Source organism: Acartia tonsa, chromosome 9 (assembly GCF_053477335.1).
Source record: "Acartia tonsa isolate MP-2025a chromosome 9, ASM5347733v1, whole genome shotgun sequence".
In the NCBI taxonomy this organism is placed as follows: domain Eukaryota; kingdom Metazoa; phylum Arthropoda; class Copepoda; order Calanoida; family Acartiidae; genus Acartia; species Acartia tonsa.
Genome location: NC_137268.1, coordinates 28612423 through 28636158, shown reverse-complemented (window position 1 = coordinate 28636158; position 23736 = coordinate 28612423). Strand labels below are relative to the sequence as shown.

The 23736-nt window shown below is 32.1% G+C and overlaps 1 protein-coding gene across 1 annotated transcript; it reads right to left on the bottom strand.

Moving 5' to 3' along the window:
* Window positions 1–209: 209 nt before the first annotated feature.
* LOC145328701 (methylcrotonoyl-CoA carboxylase subunit alpha, mitochondrial-like) lies at window positions 210–4099 on the bottom strand. The gene is made up of 6 exons (XM_080172503.1): window positions 3861–4099; window positions 3503–3633; window positions 2475–2558; window positions 1461–1532; window positions 938–1113; window positions 210–352 (listed from the first exon to the last, which is right to left on the bottom strand). Exons 2-5 carry the CDS (start codon window positions 3587–3589, stop codon window positions 970–972), a joined length of 387 nt encoding a protein of 128 aa, XP_080028629.1. The 5' UTR covers window positions 3590–3633; window positions 3861–4099; the 3' UTR covers window positions 210–352; window positions 938–969.
* Window positions 4100–23736: the final 19637 nt, after the last annotated feature.

The window sequence follows — 23736 nt, the reverse complement described above, 5'->3', positions numbered from 1 at the left end:
CCGAAAAAGTGGTAAAACTGTTCAACACCTGGTAATATTTTTGCCCTAAATTGGTAAAATTTTACCAGAAATAGGGTAAATATGGTAAAAATTTACCAAAAATTGTGGTAAAAACGGGTGGTAAAAATCACGAGAAAGTGGTAAAAAACGACCTTAATTATAGAAAAACATCGCTTGTAGGTATAAATCGCAAAAATAAAAAAAAATTGTTTTCATTTTTATCTTTATTGATTGAAACAACACTTAAACATATTTTTCTTGATTCTACTGCTCTGGCCGCGAAAACTGTTGCGCAACCTCCTGGATTTGCTGGGCACCGGCCCCATTCGACCTCGTAACACTGATATTCAACCTGGAATAAAATTGCTCATTAGTTAATTAGATAATTACAGGGATATAAAGGGATAAGACAATGGCTGATAAATTGATGTTCATCTCTAATGATGATACACATCGTTACCCCTTCTGTAGATTACAATAAGTGATTGAAATGTTAGGACACTCAACTTAATGAACCAACCAATAAAAAATCAATAAAAGTACCCAAGGTTGTTAGGCCAAAGAATAAGAAAATGTTATTTGAAAACTTTGGGGGCTAGTGTAATTTACAGCCCAATGTCCCATCCCTCCCTACTAAATATCTAATCTATAATACAAAGTAGAACGATGTCTGTCCGTCCGTCCGTTCGTCCGTCCCAAAGATAAAGCCTATACTCGCTGTTTACGCAAATGTGTCAGAACTTCCCCCCCCCCCCTTACTCTCACACCTAAATTTTTTCTTTTGAAAGCAAAAAAAAAAGTGTGTAGGTTCGACTCCCCCTCTCCCCCCTCATTCATTTCCTACAGGCATCTTGACACGTGGCAAAAAAATCAGCAAACTTATCTAACTAAACATCTTTGAAAACGCAGAACGAGAAAAAATAAAGGGAAAGCTTACCTGGAAAACATAAGCAGTAACAACATCCCTGGCTAACAAGAACATGCTGTGTCCATACTACTCGGCATCATAACAGGGAACCCGATCTTGTCTGCCTCCGCCTTCAAGGTGTCCAGGCTCTGGTCCTCTCCGTGGTAACCGTGGATTACAGGTACGTTAGCGGCTTCCATGATCATCTAAAAAACAGGTTAAATATTAGAAAAATTGTAACGACAGACTTCTTTTAAATACACAGTTGCTTTTCCTAGAGCCTACTTGTGTTTCGTCTTAAAAGAGGATGGTTGGAGGGTTTTTACCAATGAAAATATTCGAGGTCATTTTTCCAAGAAGCGGTGTCATACCCCCCCCCCCCCCGCCAAAAAAACAGCATAAACATTCCCTGAAAATTATGGAAGACCAGAAGATTGAGATCGTACAGGACAAATGAACAGACATCCTGTTACTCCGGTATAGTATAGAGTGTTATTTTTTTCTACTTGAAATCAACCAAAATAAGTTCCTGAGTAGCTACTCTATCATTTACCTTAGATGTAGACTTGATACCCATATCTCTAATGGCAGTGGACGGTGGACCAACAAATATAACTCCTTTCTCCTGATAAAAAAAAAAAATTTAAATTAAAAGGTAGGTATCATTCTTATTAATATAATATTACATTCTTGAAATTAACCAGAAAAAAACGTAAGCAGTACAGTGGCGTGCACAGGGTTTTTACGGGAAGGGATGTAATCTTAGAGGTTTTTAAAAAACGGGGGGGGGGGGGAATCTACATAATTTTAATTTTAAGGGGTGTGTTGTCAACCCCATTCCTCACACTAATGACCGTGGACAAGATAATGAACAAAATATACATATATAAATCCCCAAATATATTGAACAAAACAACACCTTAGATTAGTTCAGACACTGCTAGTTTGAATGAACCAATCAAGATTTAAAGTTGTGAGCTAACGTGTTTATAAAACTTTGGGTACCAGTATAACTTCCAGTCTAATATCCACTCCCTCCCTGCAGTCAAATGGAAAATATTACCTGTCCAGGGATATAAAATACACGTGGATATTATTAATGACATATCATGGAAATTTGTTGTCATGAATTTAGGTTCCTAACATGGACTTCATATATTGGTCAGATCGTTTACCCAGAAGGAGGTAAGGGGGTGTTGTAAGGGAGGAATAAGGGTGTATCTTTATTTTAGCCCGCTGTGAGTACCGCTTTATTAGAGTACATGAAAAACTGGTGTAACATCCAGGTAATAATATATCCATTTACCCAAGAATCTTAAGGGATAAGACAATGGTCGACAAATTGATGTACTGTACATGTACAACCCCATTGATGATACACAAAATTACCCCTTACATAGATTACCTTTTGTGGTTGATACGTTTGGACACTCAACTTAATGTACCAACCAATCAGGGATCACTTAATCCCCAAAGTTGTTAAGCCAACGAATAAGAATACGTTATTATAAAAGTTTGGGGACACGTGTAGTTAACAGCCCATTGTCCCCTCCCTCCCTGCATTTACCTGGCAAAGATTAGCAAACTCGACATTCTCGGAGAGAAATCCATAGCCAGGATGTACAGCATCGGAGCCGGTTTCCGCCGCAACCTAAGATAATACAGTGTATGGTCAATAGTAACTAAGCCCCTAGAGGCCTCTAGGGGCACTTGAGTTAGTGGTGAGTTGAAATAGATACCAACATTTTTTTATTTTAGTTTCAATAGAAAAAGTAAAAAAAATCCATCTTAAGGCTTAAATATGATCAGAAAATAGAATAAAACCAACTCAGGACCTATGTGATGCCTACCTAAAATAGAGAACCCAATCGGATCAGTAGTTATTTAGAAAAAAAGTCTTACTGCTTTATATAATAGGATGATGCATATAAGAGTTATTCTAAATCTTAATAGGTAGATTCTTCCAAGTTTCAATTTAAATTATCAATCACACCATTAAGCAAAAAACAACACCCATTTTTTTTGCAATGTGAAAGGTGTGGGGAGGGGGGGGGGGGCTGGGAAAGAGCCGACCCACTACCTTGAATTTTAATTTTTCAAAGTTTTTAAAAAATAAAATTTTTGGGGTAATTTTTCTTAGGCCTATAAAAAAATCCATGTATAAATTAAAACCTTTCCGAGACATACAATAAGCTTCAATGTAGAGGAGAGACGTGTACGTACGCTAGATATTTCGCTACAAACGAAGACAAACAAACATCCTGTTACTTTTATTTAAGGATTATTTTTAACAATCAATTCTTGTAATGTCCATCTAAAACTAATACCTAACAGTATAATGTCAGAGATATAAAGGGATAAGACAAAACAATGGTCGATAAATTGATGTAAATCCTCAATGATGATTAACAAAATTACCCCTTGGATTAATATTAGTGGTTGAAACGTTCGAACACTCAACCTATTGAGCTAACCAATCAAAATTCACTAAAGTCCTGATGTCGAAAGTTGTAAACCAACGAAAATGTAAACGTAATTATAAAACTTTTGGCACTAGTTTAATAAACAGTATCTCCTCTCTCCGGTATAATATACCTTTAAAATAGTATCTCCCCTGAGATAGCTCTGTTGTGAGGCAGCTGGACCAATTCTAACAGCTTTGTCCGCCATGGCTACATGCATAGAGTTTCTGTCGCTGTCACTGTAAACTGCCACAGTTTTAATACCTATAATAAATTTTGACTAAAACACAATAAAATGTAGGTAACAAAGGAAGGGTTGGGGCGGAGGTGCCACTTTAGGAAACAAATAAAAATCGTCGGAAAAAGCCGTTTTTTAAGCAAACAAAAGCGCGTTTTGCTCTATCTGTGAGATATTATGAATAAGATAATGTTAAGATTTGATATTAAGATGAGAAAAATTTACGTTCACAGTCCCTTTAAAGACACAATACCTGTAATAATAATACCCTGGCCTTTCTCATTATAAGCCTAGGCAGAGCCATGCTGGTGAGTGATGCTAGCCCAAGCGTGGACCGTGGTGAACTGTACTTCTAACGCCAATACCTAATTACAGGGTTACGAAAGTTTAAATTGATGTTTTTTTTTTTAATGTTAATATTAAATGTAATATAGTTTTGTAATGACATATAAAATATATATTCGATAGAATATAAAAAAATATAGTGCATTCAATATTAAAAAAAAATATTTAAATATATATATAGTTGTTAACCATATAGAATCTATTTCCGGCCGGGTTCTTAAAAGATATTGCCGCGTTTTTTCGACATTTTTTACGCTATGAATAACAAGCGCGACATTCGCGAAATCTAAAAGAGTATACAATGATTTATTTAATTATTTCGCTTTTGATGGTACGGCCTTCATAGAAAAAAAAAGATTATCTTCAATCCATTTTTGCTGCATATTAATTAATGCATCTTTTTAGAGCTGTGTTAGACATTAGAAAAATTGCTAAAAAAATAATTTAAAATTCATATATTTTTATGTTATATACTCTGTTTGAAATTCTATCGTCAACGTTCAATCAATTAATGTCTAAAAAACGCCGAAAAAATGTGGCATTCATCTTTTAAAAACCCATCTCGGTGGTATTTCCGGTTGGCAAAGACAACATAAATATAGAAATCATGAAACATTGTTGTTCCACAATTTTGCCACATTTTTAAACATCTTGCTTAAAAAAAATCTTCCAAACAAATTGTAAATTCTACAAATTTAAATATTTAGAGAAAATTGAGTAGTAATTTACTTCTTGATTCAAAATATTTGATTAAATTGAATCAAAACTAATAATTATTTTTGGCACTCTATATTCAAATAATCATAAGCTTATCAATAGTGCGCACATGCGTGCACAGAGGTGCCATAAATTTCAAAACTTAAAAATATAAGTTTTGTAGCGAAATTACTCTATAATTCGAAATCTCTGTCTTTCTTTTAGAAACATTCAGGGGAATATACGAAAGCTTATATTTATATTAAAGATGAAAAATCGATAAATTCAAATGCACACGGCACATCTGCGTAAACACACAGACCTGGATTTTTTTTCTTTTAATTTTAATTCGTATGAAGCTAGCTCAAATAAGTAAATATTAAATTTGATATATTTTTGACGATGCGGGAGGATGTTTTAAAAGAAATGATGAAATAATTTTCAAGGTTTTAAAAAAAAGTTAGCTTCTTTTATGCGAAAAAATTCAATAAAAAGTAAAAATTTTTACCAAAAAGTTGGTCAAATTTTACCAAGTTTTTTTTTTGGCAGAGTCCAAAAATCTGGACTTAGCCTAAAAATTTACCTTGTCAATTTTTACCAAAAAGTTGGTCAAATTTTACCAAGTTTTTTTTTTTGGCAAAGTCCAAAAATCTGGACTTAGCCTAAAAATTTACCTTGTCAATTTTTACCAAAAAGTTGGTCAAATTTTACAAAGTTTTTTTTTTTTGGCAAAGTCCAAAAATTTGGACTTAGCCTAAAAATTTACCTTGTCAATTTTTACCAAAAAGTTGGTCAAATTTTACTAAGTTCATTTTTTTTGGCAAAGTCCAAAAATCTGGACTTAGCCTAAAAAAATACCTTGTCAAATTTTACCAACTTTTTGGTAAAAATTGACCAAATTGCGTTTTTTTGTCTAAGTCCGAAAATTCGGACTTAACCTGAAAAATAGAGTTGTAAAATTGACCACATTTTTGGTAAAACTTCCAAAAGTGGTAAAATTAAAAAAAAAAAAAAAAATTTAAATTTAGGCTTCATTGTATAGAAGTCATTATTTTAAAGTACTACAACTGATTATGAAGAGCTGTTTTTTATTTAAAACACAAAAAACGGGTTTTTTTGTTTCGTCAAATTTTACAAAAAAAATGGTAAAATTTGACTAATTTTTTGGCTAAAATTTTTGCTGGTAAAATTTACCACGAAACTGGTATATTTTACCAGGTTGACCAGCTTTACCACTTTTCTGGTAAAACGACTGTTTTTTTCTGGTATTTCGTAGAACCTGGGGTAGTAGTACTCCCTCCCCCCCCCCCCCAAACCATGTCAGCGGTTATCGAGATTCATCAGTGCAGACAGACAGACACAAATAGATCTTGTTACTTTCGTATAATTAGGGATTAAACTTATCTTTAAAAGTTTGATATTGTAGTAAGGCATAGAGAAATTCCTTATGAAGTATGTGGAGGGCACGGTATTGTAAATTTATTCTAATTAACGTTATCATATTCGTTGACTTTAAAATTTTGGGAACTTTAATTTAATTGGCTGCTTCCAAACTGGTAGTTTCAAAACTTTTCAACCAATAATTTTAATCTAAAACATTATTAAAGATGTATATCAATTTATCATCCATTGTCTTATCCCTTACGATCCCTGGATATTTGGGCCTTTATTTGAATATGATAATATGCGAAAGTGAATGCACACCGATTTCTCATCAGGGATAAGACAATGGACAATATATTGATATACATTTGCACCTCTAATTATAAAGAACAAAATTACCACTTCTGAAGAAAGAAGATTGCTAGTTTATACCAACCAATCAAGATTCAACTAAATTCCTTAAAGTTTTTAAGTCAGTGAATGATAATCGTGTTTATAAAACTTTGGGTAAAAGTATAATTTACAGTTTAGTTTGCTTGATTATCCCACTTACCCTGAACAAAAAATAATCATTAATATAAAATTTTCTTCATAGTCTTGGGAGTTTCATATTATAAAAAAAATGTCATGGTTTTCTGAAAAAAATGCCTAAAAAAACTTTACTCTATTTTTTTTTAAATAAAGCTTAAAAAAGCAAATTAACCTTTCTAATCTGTATAATATGATATTAGATTATTATTCAAATTAAGGTTATAAAGATAACAAAGAAAAGAATAATTCAACTTAGTAAAGCAGGGAGGAAGGGGACATTGAACCGGAAATTACACAGGTACCCAAACTTTGGGAACTTCTGTAAAATCCAAATTGGTTTGTACAGACCAGCAGTGTTCAAACGTATCCGCAAATAATTTTGATGAGATACTGAAAGGAGGATTGATAATTGGGGACGAGTTTCAACTTATCGTCCATTGTCTTATCCCTTGAGATCCCTGAGTAAAGCTTTCAAGAGAAATACATAATACGCACATACATACATTATGTGTTTTAAATAATTCGTTAAAATGTTTTATTAAAACTGTGAACAAAAAAAATAAATATAATCAGGTCCTATAAATAAAGATAATTAAGGGGCGCCAATCTCTCCTTTTCTGTCCAAAAACCCCGGGTATAAGATTAAGTAATATCAAACAAACAACCAACTCTTTTATTGCACGACCTTTTGTCTATCTTTGTCTGGTAATAGGTTGCGCCTGTTCATTACTCCATCTCTGTCTAATTTTGGCGCGTATCTGTTAAGCTCATACATTTGGTTTAAAAAAACAGAAAAACGAAACAGATGGACTGAAGCTCTACATTAATAGGATCTTACTAAATTGTAAAAACACTTTATTTGTTGTATTAACAAGATCATTTATGTCTTAAACTAACGAAGCTTACAATATTAAATAAAGATTTATACTTATTTTTAAAAACGAAGAATTCTTATGCTTGTGTTAAATCAGTCTAGCTTTTTAGATATATATAGCATCACCATCGGGACGTCTATAGGACGTACGGACATACCCGAGTGTTGTTATAGAGTAGCTGTGTGACTAAAAAGCCCAAAGGTTAAGAAAGGTCTGGAAAGGTCTGCATTATTTGCGCATATCTTATTATAATCTAACCTGCCAATATAAGCTCAGTAGACATACAAACCAACAAAAATATGCATTTTTCATTATCGCTATGTTTATAGTTTGTAGTGTTTCCAGGGACGTCCAAGCTTTTTATTTTGATAGGATAAAATGGGGAGTTTAAAAGGTTTGAGAGGGGTAATAAAATATACTTAATTTTTTTGGGGTGAGGGGGGGATAAAATCAGGTGTTTCAAAATTTCAGGGTTGTAACCCCTTTACCTCCACCCTTCTACGTCTATGAATGCATTAGTACAGCATTTTATTAAGATAGCTGTGAGTGATGGGTTTGCCACGGCTTATAAAAAGGTGGGGTCTATTAAAATGTAATGAAACACTTCATAATAAGGGTTATGCAATCAAATGGTATGTCGTCTATGTGATAAAAATTAGTGAGTTGTAAAGAAGATACATCAAAGTAACTGGATTCCTGAGTGTTTGTAGCTTAAGACCTCGCTAATCGCTGGACTGTAGAAGTTCTAATTCTCATTCAAGGTTCTTATGGGCCAGGGAAGGTTTATTAAGTATATTGGGGGAGATTACCTCCGTTCTCCCAAGAGTAATCTCCCCTGGAAAAAAACCACCCACTCCGAAGAATAAAAGAAACTTTTTTTTTGGAATAATCAAATACAAAATTAGCTATTTATTTTTTGGTGAATTTGAGAAAACATTCTCAATTTAATTATAGTTTTAGCAAAATAAAGTGTTACAGCTTTGCATTTTTTAACTAGGCCGAAATTTAACCGTCGTGTTTTGAGTCTTAACAAACTTTACTTAATTGGCTCATATTAATTTATGTATTTTGTATATAAGTTGCCCTTAGAAATTAATATTTAACGCTAATCTAATAATTAAAACTTTCTGTATATTAGGGTGAGAAAGAGAGACGGAGGGGGTGGGAGGTTAAACAACGATGCTGTGAGAATTGGTGCAAAAAATATGACGTAACATAAAAATTAGCCAATGAGAGGCCGTTATTGACCAATGGCGGCAATGGTAGTGGCCGCTATTGGTCAATAACGGCCTCTCATTGGCTAATTTTTTTTGTTACGTCATATTTTTTGCACCAATTCTCACAGCATCTTAAACAACTAAATCTCCCCCTAAACTTCCATTTTCTAAAGGGATAAGACAATGGCGATAAATTGATGTACATCCCCAACGTTCATACACAAAATTAACCATTCTGCAGATTACAATTAGTGGTTGAAACGTTTAGATACACAACTTAAAAAAACCAACCAATCAAAATCTATAAAAATTTTCCCAAAAATGTTTAGCCAACGAATATTAAAACGTTATTATAAAACTTTGGGGACTAGTGAAATAAAAACAGCCCAGTGTACCCTCTCTCTTTCTGGTGGAAATGGACAAAATATAAATCTAGTTAGCAACACTATACTGCACATTAACAATTATGTTGGGAAATTCGTGATTTTAAATACAATCAACATTTTCCTTGGGTACATTTTATATCAGGGAGGGAGAGGACATTGGGCTGATTATCACAATAGTCCTCAAACGGCTTAATGACCTTGGATGGTGCATTAAGTTGAGTGTCCAAACGTTTCAGCCAATAGTTGTAATCTATTAAAGGGGTAATTTTGTGTATCATCATTTATTCCAGGAGACGCTTTGACTCATAGATATAAATGAAGAAAAAAATGTATTTTCATTATCTAAAAAAACATTAAATTCCTCACATTATTTCAAAAATAAATTCAAGGTAATGGGGGTGGGTTTAGATTTTTTCTTTGCCTAAAACGATTGATACTCTTAGTTTTTCGTCAAATTCGAGTGCTTAAAAGTGTTACTTTATTTATGATCATTTGGAATTATAAGAATGCAACTCATCTAAAAACTGAGTAAACGGTTAAAAATATTTTTGTTATGAGAATCCCTTTCCCTGACTGAAGAAGACGCATCAGCTTTGAGCATTCTTGTCCCTGACCTTCCAATATACAATACATACATGTCACGAGTTTTCTAAACAGAATCTTTTCTATAATTAAGGTCTGTAGGTAACTGTTAGCTCTTTTTGTTAATTTAGGCATGTTGAAATTTGTCCTATCCATTTAAAACTTAAAATGATGATAACTGTAAGAATTAGGTCCAATTTGGAAAGCGTAGCAACCCTATAATAGTTACCAAAAATTCCGTACGTCCATTTAAAACATGCTGTTTTTTCCTTTGTTGACAAAATATTCATAAAACAAAATTAATCTAATCATTTTTACAATGATTTCTATCACAACAAGGTATAATATTTTAAGTGAAGCATCCATAAAATAAAGACATGTATATTAAGTTGATAACAATTTTGTTCAGACTTCTAAATTAATATTCTGCAAATTAAGTTTTGACGCTCTGCATGTTCGTTTGTTCTACCGTTTGATTTCAGAGCTTAGCTTTTGTGTTTGTTGTCATCCTTGTTCAATTTAAAACCAATACATACTGTACAAAATCTAATTAATTGTAATAAATTAATCTAGATGTATATTTGCCAGTGTTGGATGTATTTATGACATATAATTGAAAAAGTATGGATGTGTAAATGCCAGTGTCAGATGTATTTTTGATATATGTATTAAAATATTGGATGTATTTTTGCCAGTGTTGGATGTATTTATGGCTAAGAAAAAGGAAGAAAACATTTTGCCACAAATACATCAACTGTAAATTTGCTGGATGTGTAAGTGCTATAGCCCCATTCATATCCTTACATAAAAGTAACAGGTTGTCTTTATGTCTGTCTGCAGCATTAAAGATCTTACTAACTGCTGGATTGATATGGTCCTCCTTAACAGTGATGCTTTTTTAAGGTGCAGGGAAGGTTTATAATTATTTTTGAGGAGGGTACCTTCACCCTTCCAATTCCTAGAAATAAAATGGAAAGTGGTGGTTCCACCAACCCCCCTTCCCTCAAATGCCACTAGAGGCTACTAAAATTCTCCATAAGGGAAAACAAGATTACAGTTTTGTTATTTTTAGATTAGAAACTTTGGGAACTTATCCTCCATTGTCTTATCCATTAAGATCTCTGATTTCTAATAAAGTTTTGTTACCCCCGTTTTTGTTTTCAAATGAATTAAAATAAGGGGGGGGGATATTTTGTTTGCTTAAGTACTTCAGTCTGGAGGTTATATTGGGTACTCGTTAGCCCCGCAGGGATTAGACATTTAATTTATTTCAAAAATGATTCACAGGGGGAGTGTGTCCATTGTTCGATAACCTTTTAAAAGGGAAAGCACCAACTATTTCGAACCTTTTGATGTTACAATTGTTTAGTCATTTTTATTAAGACAAAGGCATATTTATTATTTTTTTGCTGTAATTTTGAAAGTATGCTGCATATGCTGAAACATAAAAGGATAAAAGACAAAATATACATCAGGGAGGAAGGGGACATTGGGCTGTTTATTACACTAGTCCCTAAAGTTTTATAATAACATTATCTTATTCGTTGGCTTAGCAACTATGGGGAATTTCATAGATTTAGATTGGATGATTAATTTAGTTGAGTGTCCAAACGGTTCAACCACTAATTGTAATCAACAGAAGGGGTATATTTGTGTATCATCATTGGGGATGTACATAAATTTATCTGCCAATGTTTTATCCCTTTAGATCCCTGATTAAACATAGGTAGCTATCTGATTTTAAAGAATGTTTATATGGGTGTGCTTACAAATATACTAAAAGGCCATTTTTAAAAATAAATATAAGGAATTGATAGTTAACAGCTTACTCCAACAACGAAATTAATTCAAAAAAGTCATGAAACCTATACGTGATTTTCAGCTGTCGTTGGGGGCATCACATAGTAGAGATGACGACTATTATTAAGATTACTGTACAATAAAGAGCTAAATTTGCCATTGCAATAATTTGCAAATCCGTATGAACACGGCATATATTTATGCATATGTATAAACATTTTAGCATCTCTGGTTGAAATATTTTAAACAACTTTATCCTTTTTAGGGAGAGGGAGGTAATAACTGAAAAAATATAATTATTAAGCCTCCAATTTTTAACATTGAGACACACTTGAATGTGTTTTAGAGTTTAGTCCCTAGATTTAGGAGCTTGGTATTCTTAGGGGGGAAAACGTAGCTTTAAACCACCCTAAGACTTGAATTTAGAAATAAAAAAAACATCATACGACCCATGGTAGGCTTTCCTAAGATTAAGAATCGTATCATTGGTTAGCAAAATCTTACCATTCAGACATAAAACTTATTATCTATTCTGGCGGCTGCGCTTTTTAAGGCTTCTAATGGCACTTGAGGGTGTTAAGTTCACAATTCACTTTTAATTTTAGTTTTTAAAAGTAAAGATACAAAAATGTATTATTTAATCTTTTAGATTATTTATCCCCTTGACTTTTTCTATTGTAAATGTATAGTAGCAGTTTTAAAGCAAGTGGCGGCGCCGTAAAAAAAACAATCATAAATTTCATAAAAATATTTATGATTGCCTCTTAAATGTCGGCAATTTCGCTTCAACTGAGTTTGGACCACGAACAAATATTATGAGTGTATTCCACTTTTTCATCGTCTAAATACACCCTCAGATAAAACCCTGTGCATGCCACTAGATTCTAGATAAGACATTTAAAAAATATCCATTTGGTCAAATAAAAAGAAAGCTAAAAAAATGTGACTTTTTGTATCAGTAAGAATATTTTATTCACTAGTATATAACAATATATTTAGTAGCGAAGTTACTCTATAGTTTCAAATATCCGTCTGTCCGTAAGACACGAGGTGAGCGAAACGTGGTTTTCATTGCTCCTATTTAAAATAGAAGGCTTAAACTTCATGTCAACTTTTCCATTATTTATGGAGATTAACAAACTATAAAATATCCATGGGCATCGGGTTGCTTTTCAGCAGGGTTTTTGGCTATTTTCACATTTTTCCCCATATCTGTCTGTCAGTCATCATACAAAACATAGATATCAAAAATAATTTAAAAGGTTTGGTGATTTTTTCTCTCCAATAAATAAATTCTTGTTTATAACAAATGCTCTCTAAATCTGCAGTGACATGTATCCCTGGATTCCTGAGAGAAACAGATGTTGAAAAATTTACCTTTTTTCTATTTGTCATTGCGATAGAATCTAAATTCAATTAAGAGCACAAATCTTTCATCAGAGCACCCTGTTAGACCAAGAGGTATTATGTTGACATTGTTATCAAATCAAGTACGTGCAAGAGATGGTGTTGACGCTATTAAAATCATTTTAGTTTAGTTTTTAATCAGCAAAGCTACTCTGTAAATCATTTTGTCTGTTTGTCCATTTTCTGTCAGTCCATAACGCTACGGGTGAAATGTGTTTTTTTTCTATGTTGCATGCTATTAAAGATAATGCATATACAGTTGAATGAATTATTTCTTCTATACGTTTAAATCATTGGAGGAAAAGTTTAGACACTGCTGGTTTTTACAACCCATTCAACATTAAGTCCCCAAAGTTTTTAAGTCAGTAAAATTTATAGTCCATTGTCCCCTCACTCCCTGATTAAATAGTAAATATTGACATATTATTGACATTCACCTTTTCCTAATAAATATATCGACAAATCACTTATTAAAGAACAAATTGACAAAGTGACGAAATGTAATAATCCTTCTGTGACCTTAATTATGTTGTTATAATAACAGCTTCAATGTTCAGCAGATCTTTCATTAGGAAATAATTGAATGAAATGGCAGTTTTCGACTTAAAACAAGAACTAACATTTTACATTGCTATGAAAAGTTTTATAATATATAACTATTAAGATATCTAAAAAGTCTGAAACCTGATGTTATGCTTTGGACAGTGATATATCAGGGATCTTAAGGGATAAGACATTGGCCGATAAATTGATGTACATCCCCAATGATGACTCACAAAATTAACCCTTAGGTAGATTCAATTAGACTATTAGTGGTTGAAACGTTTGAACAAACAACCTTATAAACCACTCAATCAAATTTAAATAAAAGTCCCCAAATTTTAAAAGCCATAAGAAAACGGTGTATAAAACTTTGGGGACTAGTGTAATAAACAGCCCAATGTCCCCTCCCTCCCTGGGGATATATAGTTACACACTTCTTCAAACTTTGTCAGTAAAAAATAACAACTATATTCAAAATAGTTATTTCATCGTATTGCATACACCTTTCCGCGGATTGTAAAATGAAATGTTATAAGATTAATTCCAGTTTTGCCTTCAGCAAAATGTTTAAAATACGATACGATACATGATTTTTCAGTAAGGCTTAGAACTGGTTCGAATCCAGAAGATGATCCGCTTTCGAAGCCATTCTGGAAATATAATTTAGAATAGGTATTCAACACCATTTAAAAGCATTTATTTAATATTTATATATATCGATCCTAAATGCACAACTTATATTTATCCTTGTTTAAGACCAAGAATCGTGCCAAAGAAATTTTGACAAATCATTTTTGTTTATACTCTTTTTAGACTTGCTTTAATATACTAAATTGTAACGCTTTTTATAAATACGTACATGGTTTTCTAAAAGGCTTAGATCCAGTAATTTTTTTTATTAATGTACGAATAAGAAAGAAATATTTTTTTAACGGGGGGATGACTCACCCGGTTTTAAAACTTTAAAATTTTATTAGTAAAAAGTTTTTAGGGGTATATGGAATGGTGAAGGGAGTCTGAACTAAATTCTTGAATTTTTATCTTTAAATTTTAAGTATTTAATTTCTATTGGCGAAGCCTTTAGCTTTAAATAAACTGTTTGAAATAACTAATTTTAAAGTAAATAATTTGAATACTCTAAATTTGTTACATTTTTTTCCTCTTTTAAACAGTTAATCATAAGACATAGTAAAAAACTAACAACCAAGAACGAAATATTTTCATTTGAGACGAAAATTTAAATAATTGTTAAAATTTCTATTCCTGAAAATGGAGGACTCAATCTGTTCAGTGTTAGCGAGATTTTAACATACAAGCAAGAAAATCTTTACAACTTTATAAAATACTATCTGCTTCGGTTTATTACTCTAGGGGACAATAAGAAAGTGTCAGAAAATATACTAAAACCATCATTTACAAAGGTTCCCCATTTCAAAGATCTTTAGATTCAGACAGGAAAACCTAATTACTCTATATGAAAGGATTGTACATGAACTAAAAACAGGCGTAAACCAGTTTATAAAGAAGTATCGCTTGCAAGATAAACCAACAGAAAATAAATTATTGTGGGCCATATTGAGATGGTAACTATTTACATACAATTACCCAGGTTATTTAGATCTATTTTTCATGCACATAACACCACAGGAGGGAGTAGATTCGAGGGTGGGGGGATTTAATAAGCAGGGGGGGGGGGGGGAGAGTTATGAAAACTGTTATGAAATAGGGTAATGGTATGGTGCATAACTGAAAAAAATATGTATACAAAATATGTTAGTCTATGTGTTTGCCATTTCAATTTTTTATTCTTTCTTGTTGATTACATTACAATTTTTGTTATGAATTTTATACAATTAAAGTTAAGAATCAATATTAAATCATTTATCATTTCTATAACTTCCGAATGTCACAGTTACAGTTAGAAAAAAAGCCAAATTCTGAAAATATTTATTATGGTAGCATAGGAGTTAGGGTCTTCTTAGCCTTATATAGATAACAAGAAAAATGTGATGTTCCTTATATTGCAAAGACCAAAACATTCATACGTACATTTAACTTGTGTACAATTTTGATTTAATGTACATTTAGTTATTTTTTTGGAGTAATGGGTGCTTTCCAAAACAGTATCTGACGAGCACTGAATACCTCCCAAACCCTCTTATATCAAAGGAAAACATGTTTTAAAAAAATGGAAATTATAGTAATATATCCAATTTAAGTAATAAGAAAAAGATTGCGTGATTTTTAAAGACGGTTTCTAATGAACATAAACTAATTTTGCGTTGGTTTTAGATTGCATCTTTAACTAGAGAAAACTGTTTAAAAACATACATCTACTTTTAAGCTCTTGTTATGATTGTAATATTTGCAAAATTCTAAAACATATACACACACACTATACGATTATCCTAAAGAAAATTTACTAAAGTATACAAAAAATCTATAGAGCTTTTCACATAATCAAACATTTCTAGAAAATCTTCAAAGTTTTCAATAAAATCCCAGCAAAACTTTATTTCAGTGAGATTAGTAGATAATTTAGGAAAATTTTAAGGATCATTTCCTTTTTCTGTTAGCCGTGGCTTTTATTTACGTTTCTGTAGACATTTTCTGTTAAAACAAACTTTATTTTAGTAGAAAAAAATCATATTAAAAGCCTTTTACTCCGCTTGTTCAAACATTTTTCTTTGAAACTAGTATCCAAAGCTTTATAGTCACGTTTCACAATTCGTTGGCATCCAAATTTTTGGGACTTTTAAAATTTTGATTGGTTGTTTCATTAAGTTCTAAAGTATCAACCAATAGTTTTAATCTACAGAAGGGGTAATTCTGTCTTTCATCAATGGTGATGTACATCAATTTATCGTCCTTTAAAATCTCTGGTTATTCTACACATCCGTCTGTTCATCTATACATAGTACATCTTATTAAAGTTGTTCTGAAACTATTGTGTCTAAACATAGATTATAATAGTTATGCATTGATATATTGCTGGCTAAATGTTTCTACATTAGTTAGGTATGAAAATTATACACTCTACCTAGTACAACCATAATTTTCATAGCTAAACATACATTTTTAGTGGGGCAGCGAATCTATAATTAGGCCATTTCTTACGTCCGTAACGGATAGCTATAACCGTTGATAATTAGGTCACATTAGAATCATCCTATTGATTTCCATTCTTGCAAATTTCCTTTACAAATTTCTAGGGAGGGCGGTGATGTTGGACTATAAATCACACTGGTACTCAAAGTTTCATAACCACTAAACTAACAGAGTTCAAACTTTTCGACCAAAAATTTCAATCCTCAGAAATGATAATTTGATTTATAATCATTGCAGGGAAACAATTTATTCTCCCATATCTTATCCCTTAACATCCCTGCCAATTCCCCTACTCCTGTAAAGATCAGGGATAAAGGGATGTGATAATCGACAACAAAAAAATGTAATCTTTTTGTAAAAAAATTTTATTTTTCATATTTGGTAAATATCAGTGGGTGGGGGGGGGGGAGGGTGAGAAAGGTTGGTTATTTAATCATCTCCTTATCCCTGTGATGAAGACTGATAAAATATGAGTATTGGCTGAGCAATTGAAGGTTCTATCAAGTTTTTATCTCTGGATAAAAAGCCATGTTGATCTTTAACTTTAATCCAAAAGTGATGCCCGCGTTGTTCTGAAGCGAAGCTTCTATACAAGAAATACAAGAAACAAACCAATCACAATTCAAAAAAAGTGGCCAAAGTTTTACAGTCAACGAGTTATATAACAGAGTGATAAAACTTTGGGTACTAGTGTAAATTACAGTCCAATGTCCACTCTCTCCCTGACATGTCTGCTATATAATTGATACAGTTTCCTCTAAAAATTGAAGATCTTATACTATCCCCGTAAAAGATGGGATAGAAGGGACATTGGCCAAACATATTAAATTTGGATTGGTTCATTCTAAACTATAGTAGTGTCTAAACTTTTATACAGAAAGGTTAATTTTACTAGGAATGTATAATGTACATACAATCATCATCCTTTTCTTACCTCTTAAGGTTCATTAGAGGCCTCTAGAGGAATTTTAGGTGGCAGGGGGGATTCAACCAACAAACTAATAGGCACCCTGTTTATTTTATATTGCTGGACTACTTTTGAACATAATAATTCTTGTTTTGTTGATCAGAATAGTTGTTATGCATATGAGGACTGGAGAGGGGAGTTACTCAGGCATTTTAAGGGATAAGATAATGGACGATAAATTAATGTAAGACCCAATGATGATAAACAAAACTACGTCTTTTGTAGTTATGATTATTGGTTAAAATGTTTGAATAATGCTATTTGTACCAACCAATGAGAATTCAATATATTTAAGCACCCAAAGTTTTTCAGTCAATGAATGAGAGAATAATTTGGGTACCAAAATGATTTAAACACAGTGTCCCTTCAATCCCTGGGAATAACAAGTTAATATATTAAGACATGAAATCTAAAACTATTTCAAGTTATAAAAGAGGACTTAAAATACATAATCAATACAGGGGTTACTTCATCTCAAGATAATCTTTTTTTGTGTGTTTTAAGATAGTCGAAAGATAATCATTATTTACAAAAATGTTTAAAACAAATTTTATATTTCTTTGGGGGGGGGGGGGGGGGAGGGTATTACATTAAACTTGATAGTATAATTGAATTCTCTGGACCTATAGAAGGCCTAGTTGTAAATTAAAATCAAGTCATTCCAACGAGATTATGAAGGTGGCTGGAAGGTTATCAAAGTCTAAAACTTATTAACTTGATTATTTAAATATTTCTTTGTCTGGTGTTATAATCTCAATCTACCACTTAATTAATTCAACAAAATTGTTGAAATTTTTCTATCCCAAATATGGATATTTAAAAGTTATATAAAAAGTGCTTTATATACATTTATTTATACATTAGGTTTGTTCATTATTTTTACTTTTTGAATTTCTGCAATATGGTTCGGCAGCCATTCAACTGCTGTTTTATAGACCAAGACCTGCAGCCGTCTGCCAAAAACACCCTAAATCTGCTCTCACCATCAGAGAAAAGACAATGAACGATAAATCAATGTACATCCCCAATTATGGTACACAAACGCCCAATCTTTGGATTACAATTAGTGGATGAAACGTTAGAACACTCAACTATATGAACCAACCTATCATAATAAAATAAAAGTCCTCAAAGTTTTTAGCCAACGAATTAAAAAAAACGTTATTATAAAACTTTGGGGACTAATGGAATAAACAGCCGAATGTCCACTCCCTCCCTGTATCACCATACAATTTGAGCCACCAATGTACACAATCCGCGGCACAAAATTTATAAAATGAACAGGCCTAACATATATATTATACATTTATACATACATTGTGTATTATAATAATCGGGGATTTCCTACAAAGTGCCTGTGTAGCACTGACTACCCCCCCCCCCCTCCCCCATAAAACCTATTATATAAAGTAATAAGTTTTTGGGTATAGTCGCTTTCGTGGCAACGCCTCTTAATCGGCGTTTCGTCGTAAGTAATTTTACAGTAGCTTTTGATAGGTTAGGTTGAGTGAATTTTCCGCATGGTTAGACCCCTCCCCCCGCAAGGTCTAGAAATAGGTGAAAACGAAAGGGACTATACCCAAGTTTTTTGTCTGAAACTTAGGATCTGATCTGATTTAGTTTTTCTCTATAAGAAAGCTTCACATAGGTCTTAGAGTGGATTTAGGCTATTGTATTTTCACGTACAACTAAGCCTTGGGATGGTTTTATGCTATTTTTTACCCCAATACTAAGCCTTCAATACGGTGTCCTTAGGTGTTAATGGCGCAGCTGCTTGTTAAAAATAAAGAGAAAGGGTTTTATTTTTTCTATGACTTAACCCTGCGGGGCTTTCAAGTTCCAATTATACCCACAATTAACCTGACCTAAAGTAATAAAGAAACAAAAAAATATCTGCAATTATTTTCTATTTATTAATGAAATAAGGGGGGAGGGGGGGTTGTATGTGCTCAAAAAAGGCACTTTGAAGAAAAACGCCTCGTAATCTCTACTCTACATACCAGATTTTTAAAGTAGATAGCTTTGAATGAATATTTCTAGAGATTTATCAGGGAAAAAGAAGTTTTCTCTTTACGCCCATAGAGACGTCATTTTTTGTGGTTGGGAGGGGGGAGTTTGGAGGTGACAGGGTATTATTTTATATCTGAAAAGGAGAACTATATCGGTTCATAGGTTAGCAATATTTTTCAATACAAACAGACTGGGACCCAAAGAAATACTTTCTGTTACTTTTATATAAAGATAGAAACTTCATTTTTTTCTGTTTTAAGACAATTGAATATCTAAAACTATAGCCACATATATGACAGCAGTCTCATCCTGTGGATTAGCACCGGTTCTCAGTCGTACTGAAAAATTTTATGTATAGTATCGTATTATATCCAGAATTCTACGAATCTAAAAAAGTACTATCATAATATTAATACCAGTTTTTTGAATCCGTGCTTTCGGCCTCTCAGGGCTAAAAAACACGTTTTAATCTTCTAATTGTACATTTTTCTATCCATGAAAAGCTGTTTATAATACGCTGCGATAAATAACTGTTACCAATCTGCAGCTGTTTAAATTTTTATAATATTTTACAATTCCTTCATCTTATTTTGAGATTAACTATTTTGTATTGGTGTCCTATTGGGCTGAGTTAAGTGGTTTAAATCTCTTTTTATCTCCCTATTTCCACACCCTCTAAACATAGAATAAAATTATAGAACCTTGAACTAGTATTCCAATACTCTATCAGCGAATATTTTCTACTTGTTGAATATATCTGTTAGTCCGTGCTGCGCAACGGAAATATAGAAGAGTACCTAAAAAAACAAGAGGGTTTAAATAAAAACACATAAAATAATGATAACTTTCATTAAAGCGAAACTTCAAAACAGTGTCAGAAACGAACAATAAAACTTTACTGTAAAGCAGAATATAAAAGCAAAAGTTTAAACATAATATATAAAAAAAATTGTTGCAAAACTGCTTAAATATAGGATGCTGTTAAATGACAGAATTACACTATTTTTTTTTAGATATCTTTGGATCATAACATTGTACTTTGTTGTCCTATGAATCAGCAAAATCAAACGAATAGGATAATAATATCACATAATTTTTTTGCCATAATGATAAAAATTAACATGTTTTACATGAACGTACGGACATTCTGGTAACGATGATAAAGTAACTACGATATCTCAATCGGACCAAACTATTGTAGTAATCACATGTCAAGTTTTAAATCGATAGTATAGTTATAATATGCATAAATTAACGACATAAGCTATCCGTCACAGACGGACGTACCGACCTAATTATAGACCATCTTTGCTTGAAAAAAGTTCTATATATTAATCTAAGGTAACCCCATCTGTAGCTCACAGTAGGCTTTTAGCACTTGAGAAATTATGCAAACACATTTATTTCATGGCACAATAATATACAGGGTCAACAATTATCTTATTTGAAAAACAAGTTCTTTTTTTGTTGATTTAGGCAAGTTGTAATTGTCCTTTCTATTTTATGATGATTCCTGTAACAATTAGTAAAATCTTTATATAAAAGTAACAGAATGTTTGTCTGTCTGGTGAACGGATATGTCGCTTTTTACAATGTAGATTCTCAAAGGTATAGGAAAGGTTTATAACTTATCTGGGGGAGGGTATCACCAACCTTCCAAGAGAAATCACCTCCAGAAACCCCCTTTCTGAATTAAATAAAAGTGAAAATTGGCGGAGTCGACTACGGGCGTAGCTGCTATTTTAGAATATAATATAAACTTTTTTTTTTAACTTATTACATTTTTAAAATTCTAATTTGAAAAAGGAACACTTTTGAAAAAAATACCACCCTGTATTTTGTATATAGCATATTTATTGCTCTATTTATGATTTCAACTTTTTTATTTGAATTTTCCTCATAGTTTAATAACCTTACCAAAAAATATTTCTGAATAGCATTCATGTATAAACACAAAAATGTGAAATTTACATGGGGGGGGGGGGAGGGGGGTGTTAATTTTCCGCAGAGTTAGGGCCTCCCGTAAGGTTTAGACTAAGGAAAAAAACTCCCCACTACCCTTAACTAATAGTTTACATATTTCTCACAGATTAACTTCGTACAGGTTTTAAGCTATTTTTTTGGGGGAGGGGGGAGGAGGTTTAACTCTCTCAACGGACGAAGACGGGGCCAAAAATACTTTTATCCCAACTAATCATAAAATCAACCTAAAAATAATAAAATTTGTCGTCTAAAAATCTTCTTATAGGAAATCACGTATTCCAATTATCTCATAACACAATTTTATAGCAGGGATCTTAAGGGATAAGACAATGAATGATAAAATATTAAAAGTCCTTAATCATGATAAAAAACAACTTCTTGTGCCTAACATTTTGTGGTAACAAATAAGATAATATAGTTGGGTACAATGTAAATTACAAGCCAATGTCCCATCCATAATGGAATTTATGTATGGTCTAATGTTGAAAAAAAATTTCAAAAAAAATCAGGGATAGAGGGGGCAGTAGATTACCAAAAGATTTATGTATAATCCTGATATCTCATTACCTTGATTTATTGGTTCAAACTACCAGTGTCAAACCATTATGTTTATTATCATTGGAAAAATTTGATTTTCTCTACTACAATTCAAGATAAACGACTGAAATTTTCTTTTATCAATGAGTATCTAGTACAGATTTACAGTCTACCAGTCATGCTAGAAAAATAGATATGAAAATATATGTGAAAGGTTTTGTGACTTTTATGAACTATCACAACAGCTGCTTTTTCACACTTTGTCAGTATTTACATTCATGAATTTTTGTGCTTTGCTATTTATGGATGTTTTCATTCTTGTGGGTCTACAGATTATCATTTATATGATTTACAGATAACCATAGATGGACTATCAAAAACATTAGTCCGCCAAACTGTAATTTACAAATTTTAATATATCTGAAAGCATGACTGATAGACCAACGGACCATGTAAATTATATACTGAGTGCTTCTTAATATATCTTTTTTTAATCAGTAGTCTATTTCAAACAACAGCCGAAAATATCATATTAGTCTCATAACATTACAGACTGACTGACACACGGGCAGACAAGGTAAGTTTTAGAGTAGCTTTGCTAGGTACTAATTAAGTTCAAATATCTATTTTAAAAACAGATGCTTTTTCTTTGTATACTTTTCTGCAGTTAAAGGGTGAATATTATACTTTCATCTTCCAAGGATTTATCCCTACAGCCCTGATTAACAATATTACCCCTAAAAATAAAACTCAATGACCTTTTCAATAAGTGGTATAATTTCCTCCTCTTTATATATTAATAACACAAAATAACTTTGACCTTCAACGACTTACTTTTTGAAAAGTGAATCTTTTATATATTTAGGGCATGTTCTTCCGTAAAGGATACCTTTTATATTTAATTTAGGCATTAACTGTCGTATCAAACTTTGTATTGTGATTCCTGTTACATTTGAGTACGATTTAGCATGCACATTGCACAAATAAGCTGATTTTAACTTTTAAAATACAATGTCTATATTTACAGTATAATTATTCTATTAATCTGATTTATTGGAAAATGATTCAAAGGACAACTAGGAACAAAATTATAAGTAAGCATTGCATCTGTATAATCCTGTCCTATAACAGTATCCTGTATTCAGGCAATATTTGAACAGATTTATATGCCATCTAAATTGTTAAATTTGTACACAAATTAATATTATACTTATTAAGTTGTGACACTCCACAAGTGTTTTTGTGCATTTGCATTACTTTCTAATTTTAGAGCTTCGTTTTTATGGATGTTGTAATTGGACTTTAATTAGCAGATATCCTAATATACAAAGTAGTAGGATTTATTTCTAACTGTAGCTAAGCTTTACGTAAGTCCTTGGATTGTTTCAGTCTATCTTATTTTAGGTTTTTGGATGGTTTGGAGCTATTTCCCTCCCCCTTCAAATATAGTACCTCTAAATACTAGGGGCAGCTGCTATTAAAGATATATACTACTAGAGTTGGCTCGATATAATTATCTCCCTATTGGCTAGTTTTCTATATGCATATCTATTTCTCAATAAATCTATTTTCCTCACCCGGCATTACTATCTAAAAGAAAGTAAATATTTAATAATCTAAATGATTTTAAAAAGATTTTTAAGATTATATTTTTTCTTTACATTACCATCACCAAAGGGTTTATTATATGATTACAATTTTAGTTCAATATTTGAATACACAAAATTGTCGCCACAATCGAATTCTTTTAAGACAGAGT

Excerpts from the sequence above, each read along its gene's own strand:
- LOC145328701 (XM_080172503.1), bottom strand. The coding sequence starts at position 3,589 with ATGCATGTAGCCATGGCGGACAAAGCTGTTAGAATTGGTCCAGCTGCC. Across the intron at positions 2,559-3,502 it reads GGGGAGATACTATTTTAAAG|GTTGCGGCGGAAACCGGCTC; the intron begins GTATATTATACC and ends GTATTATCTTAG. Across the intron at positions 1,114-1,460 it reads GTATCAAGTCTACATCTAAG|ATGATCATGGAAGCCGCTAA; the intron begins GTAAATGATAGA and ends CCTGTTTTTTAG.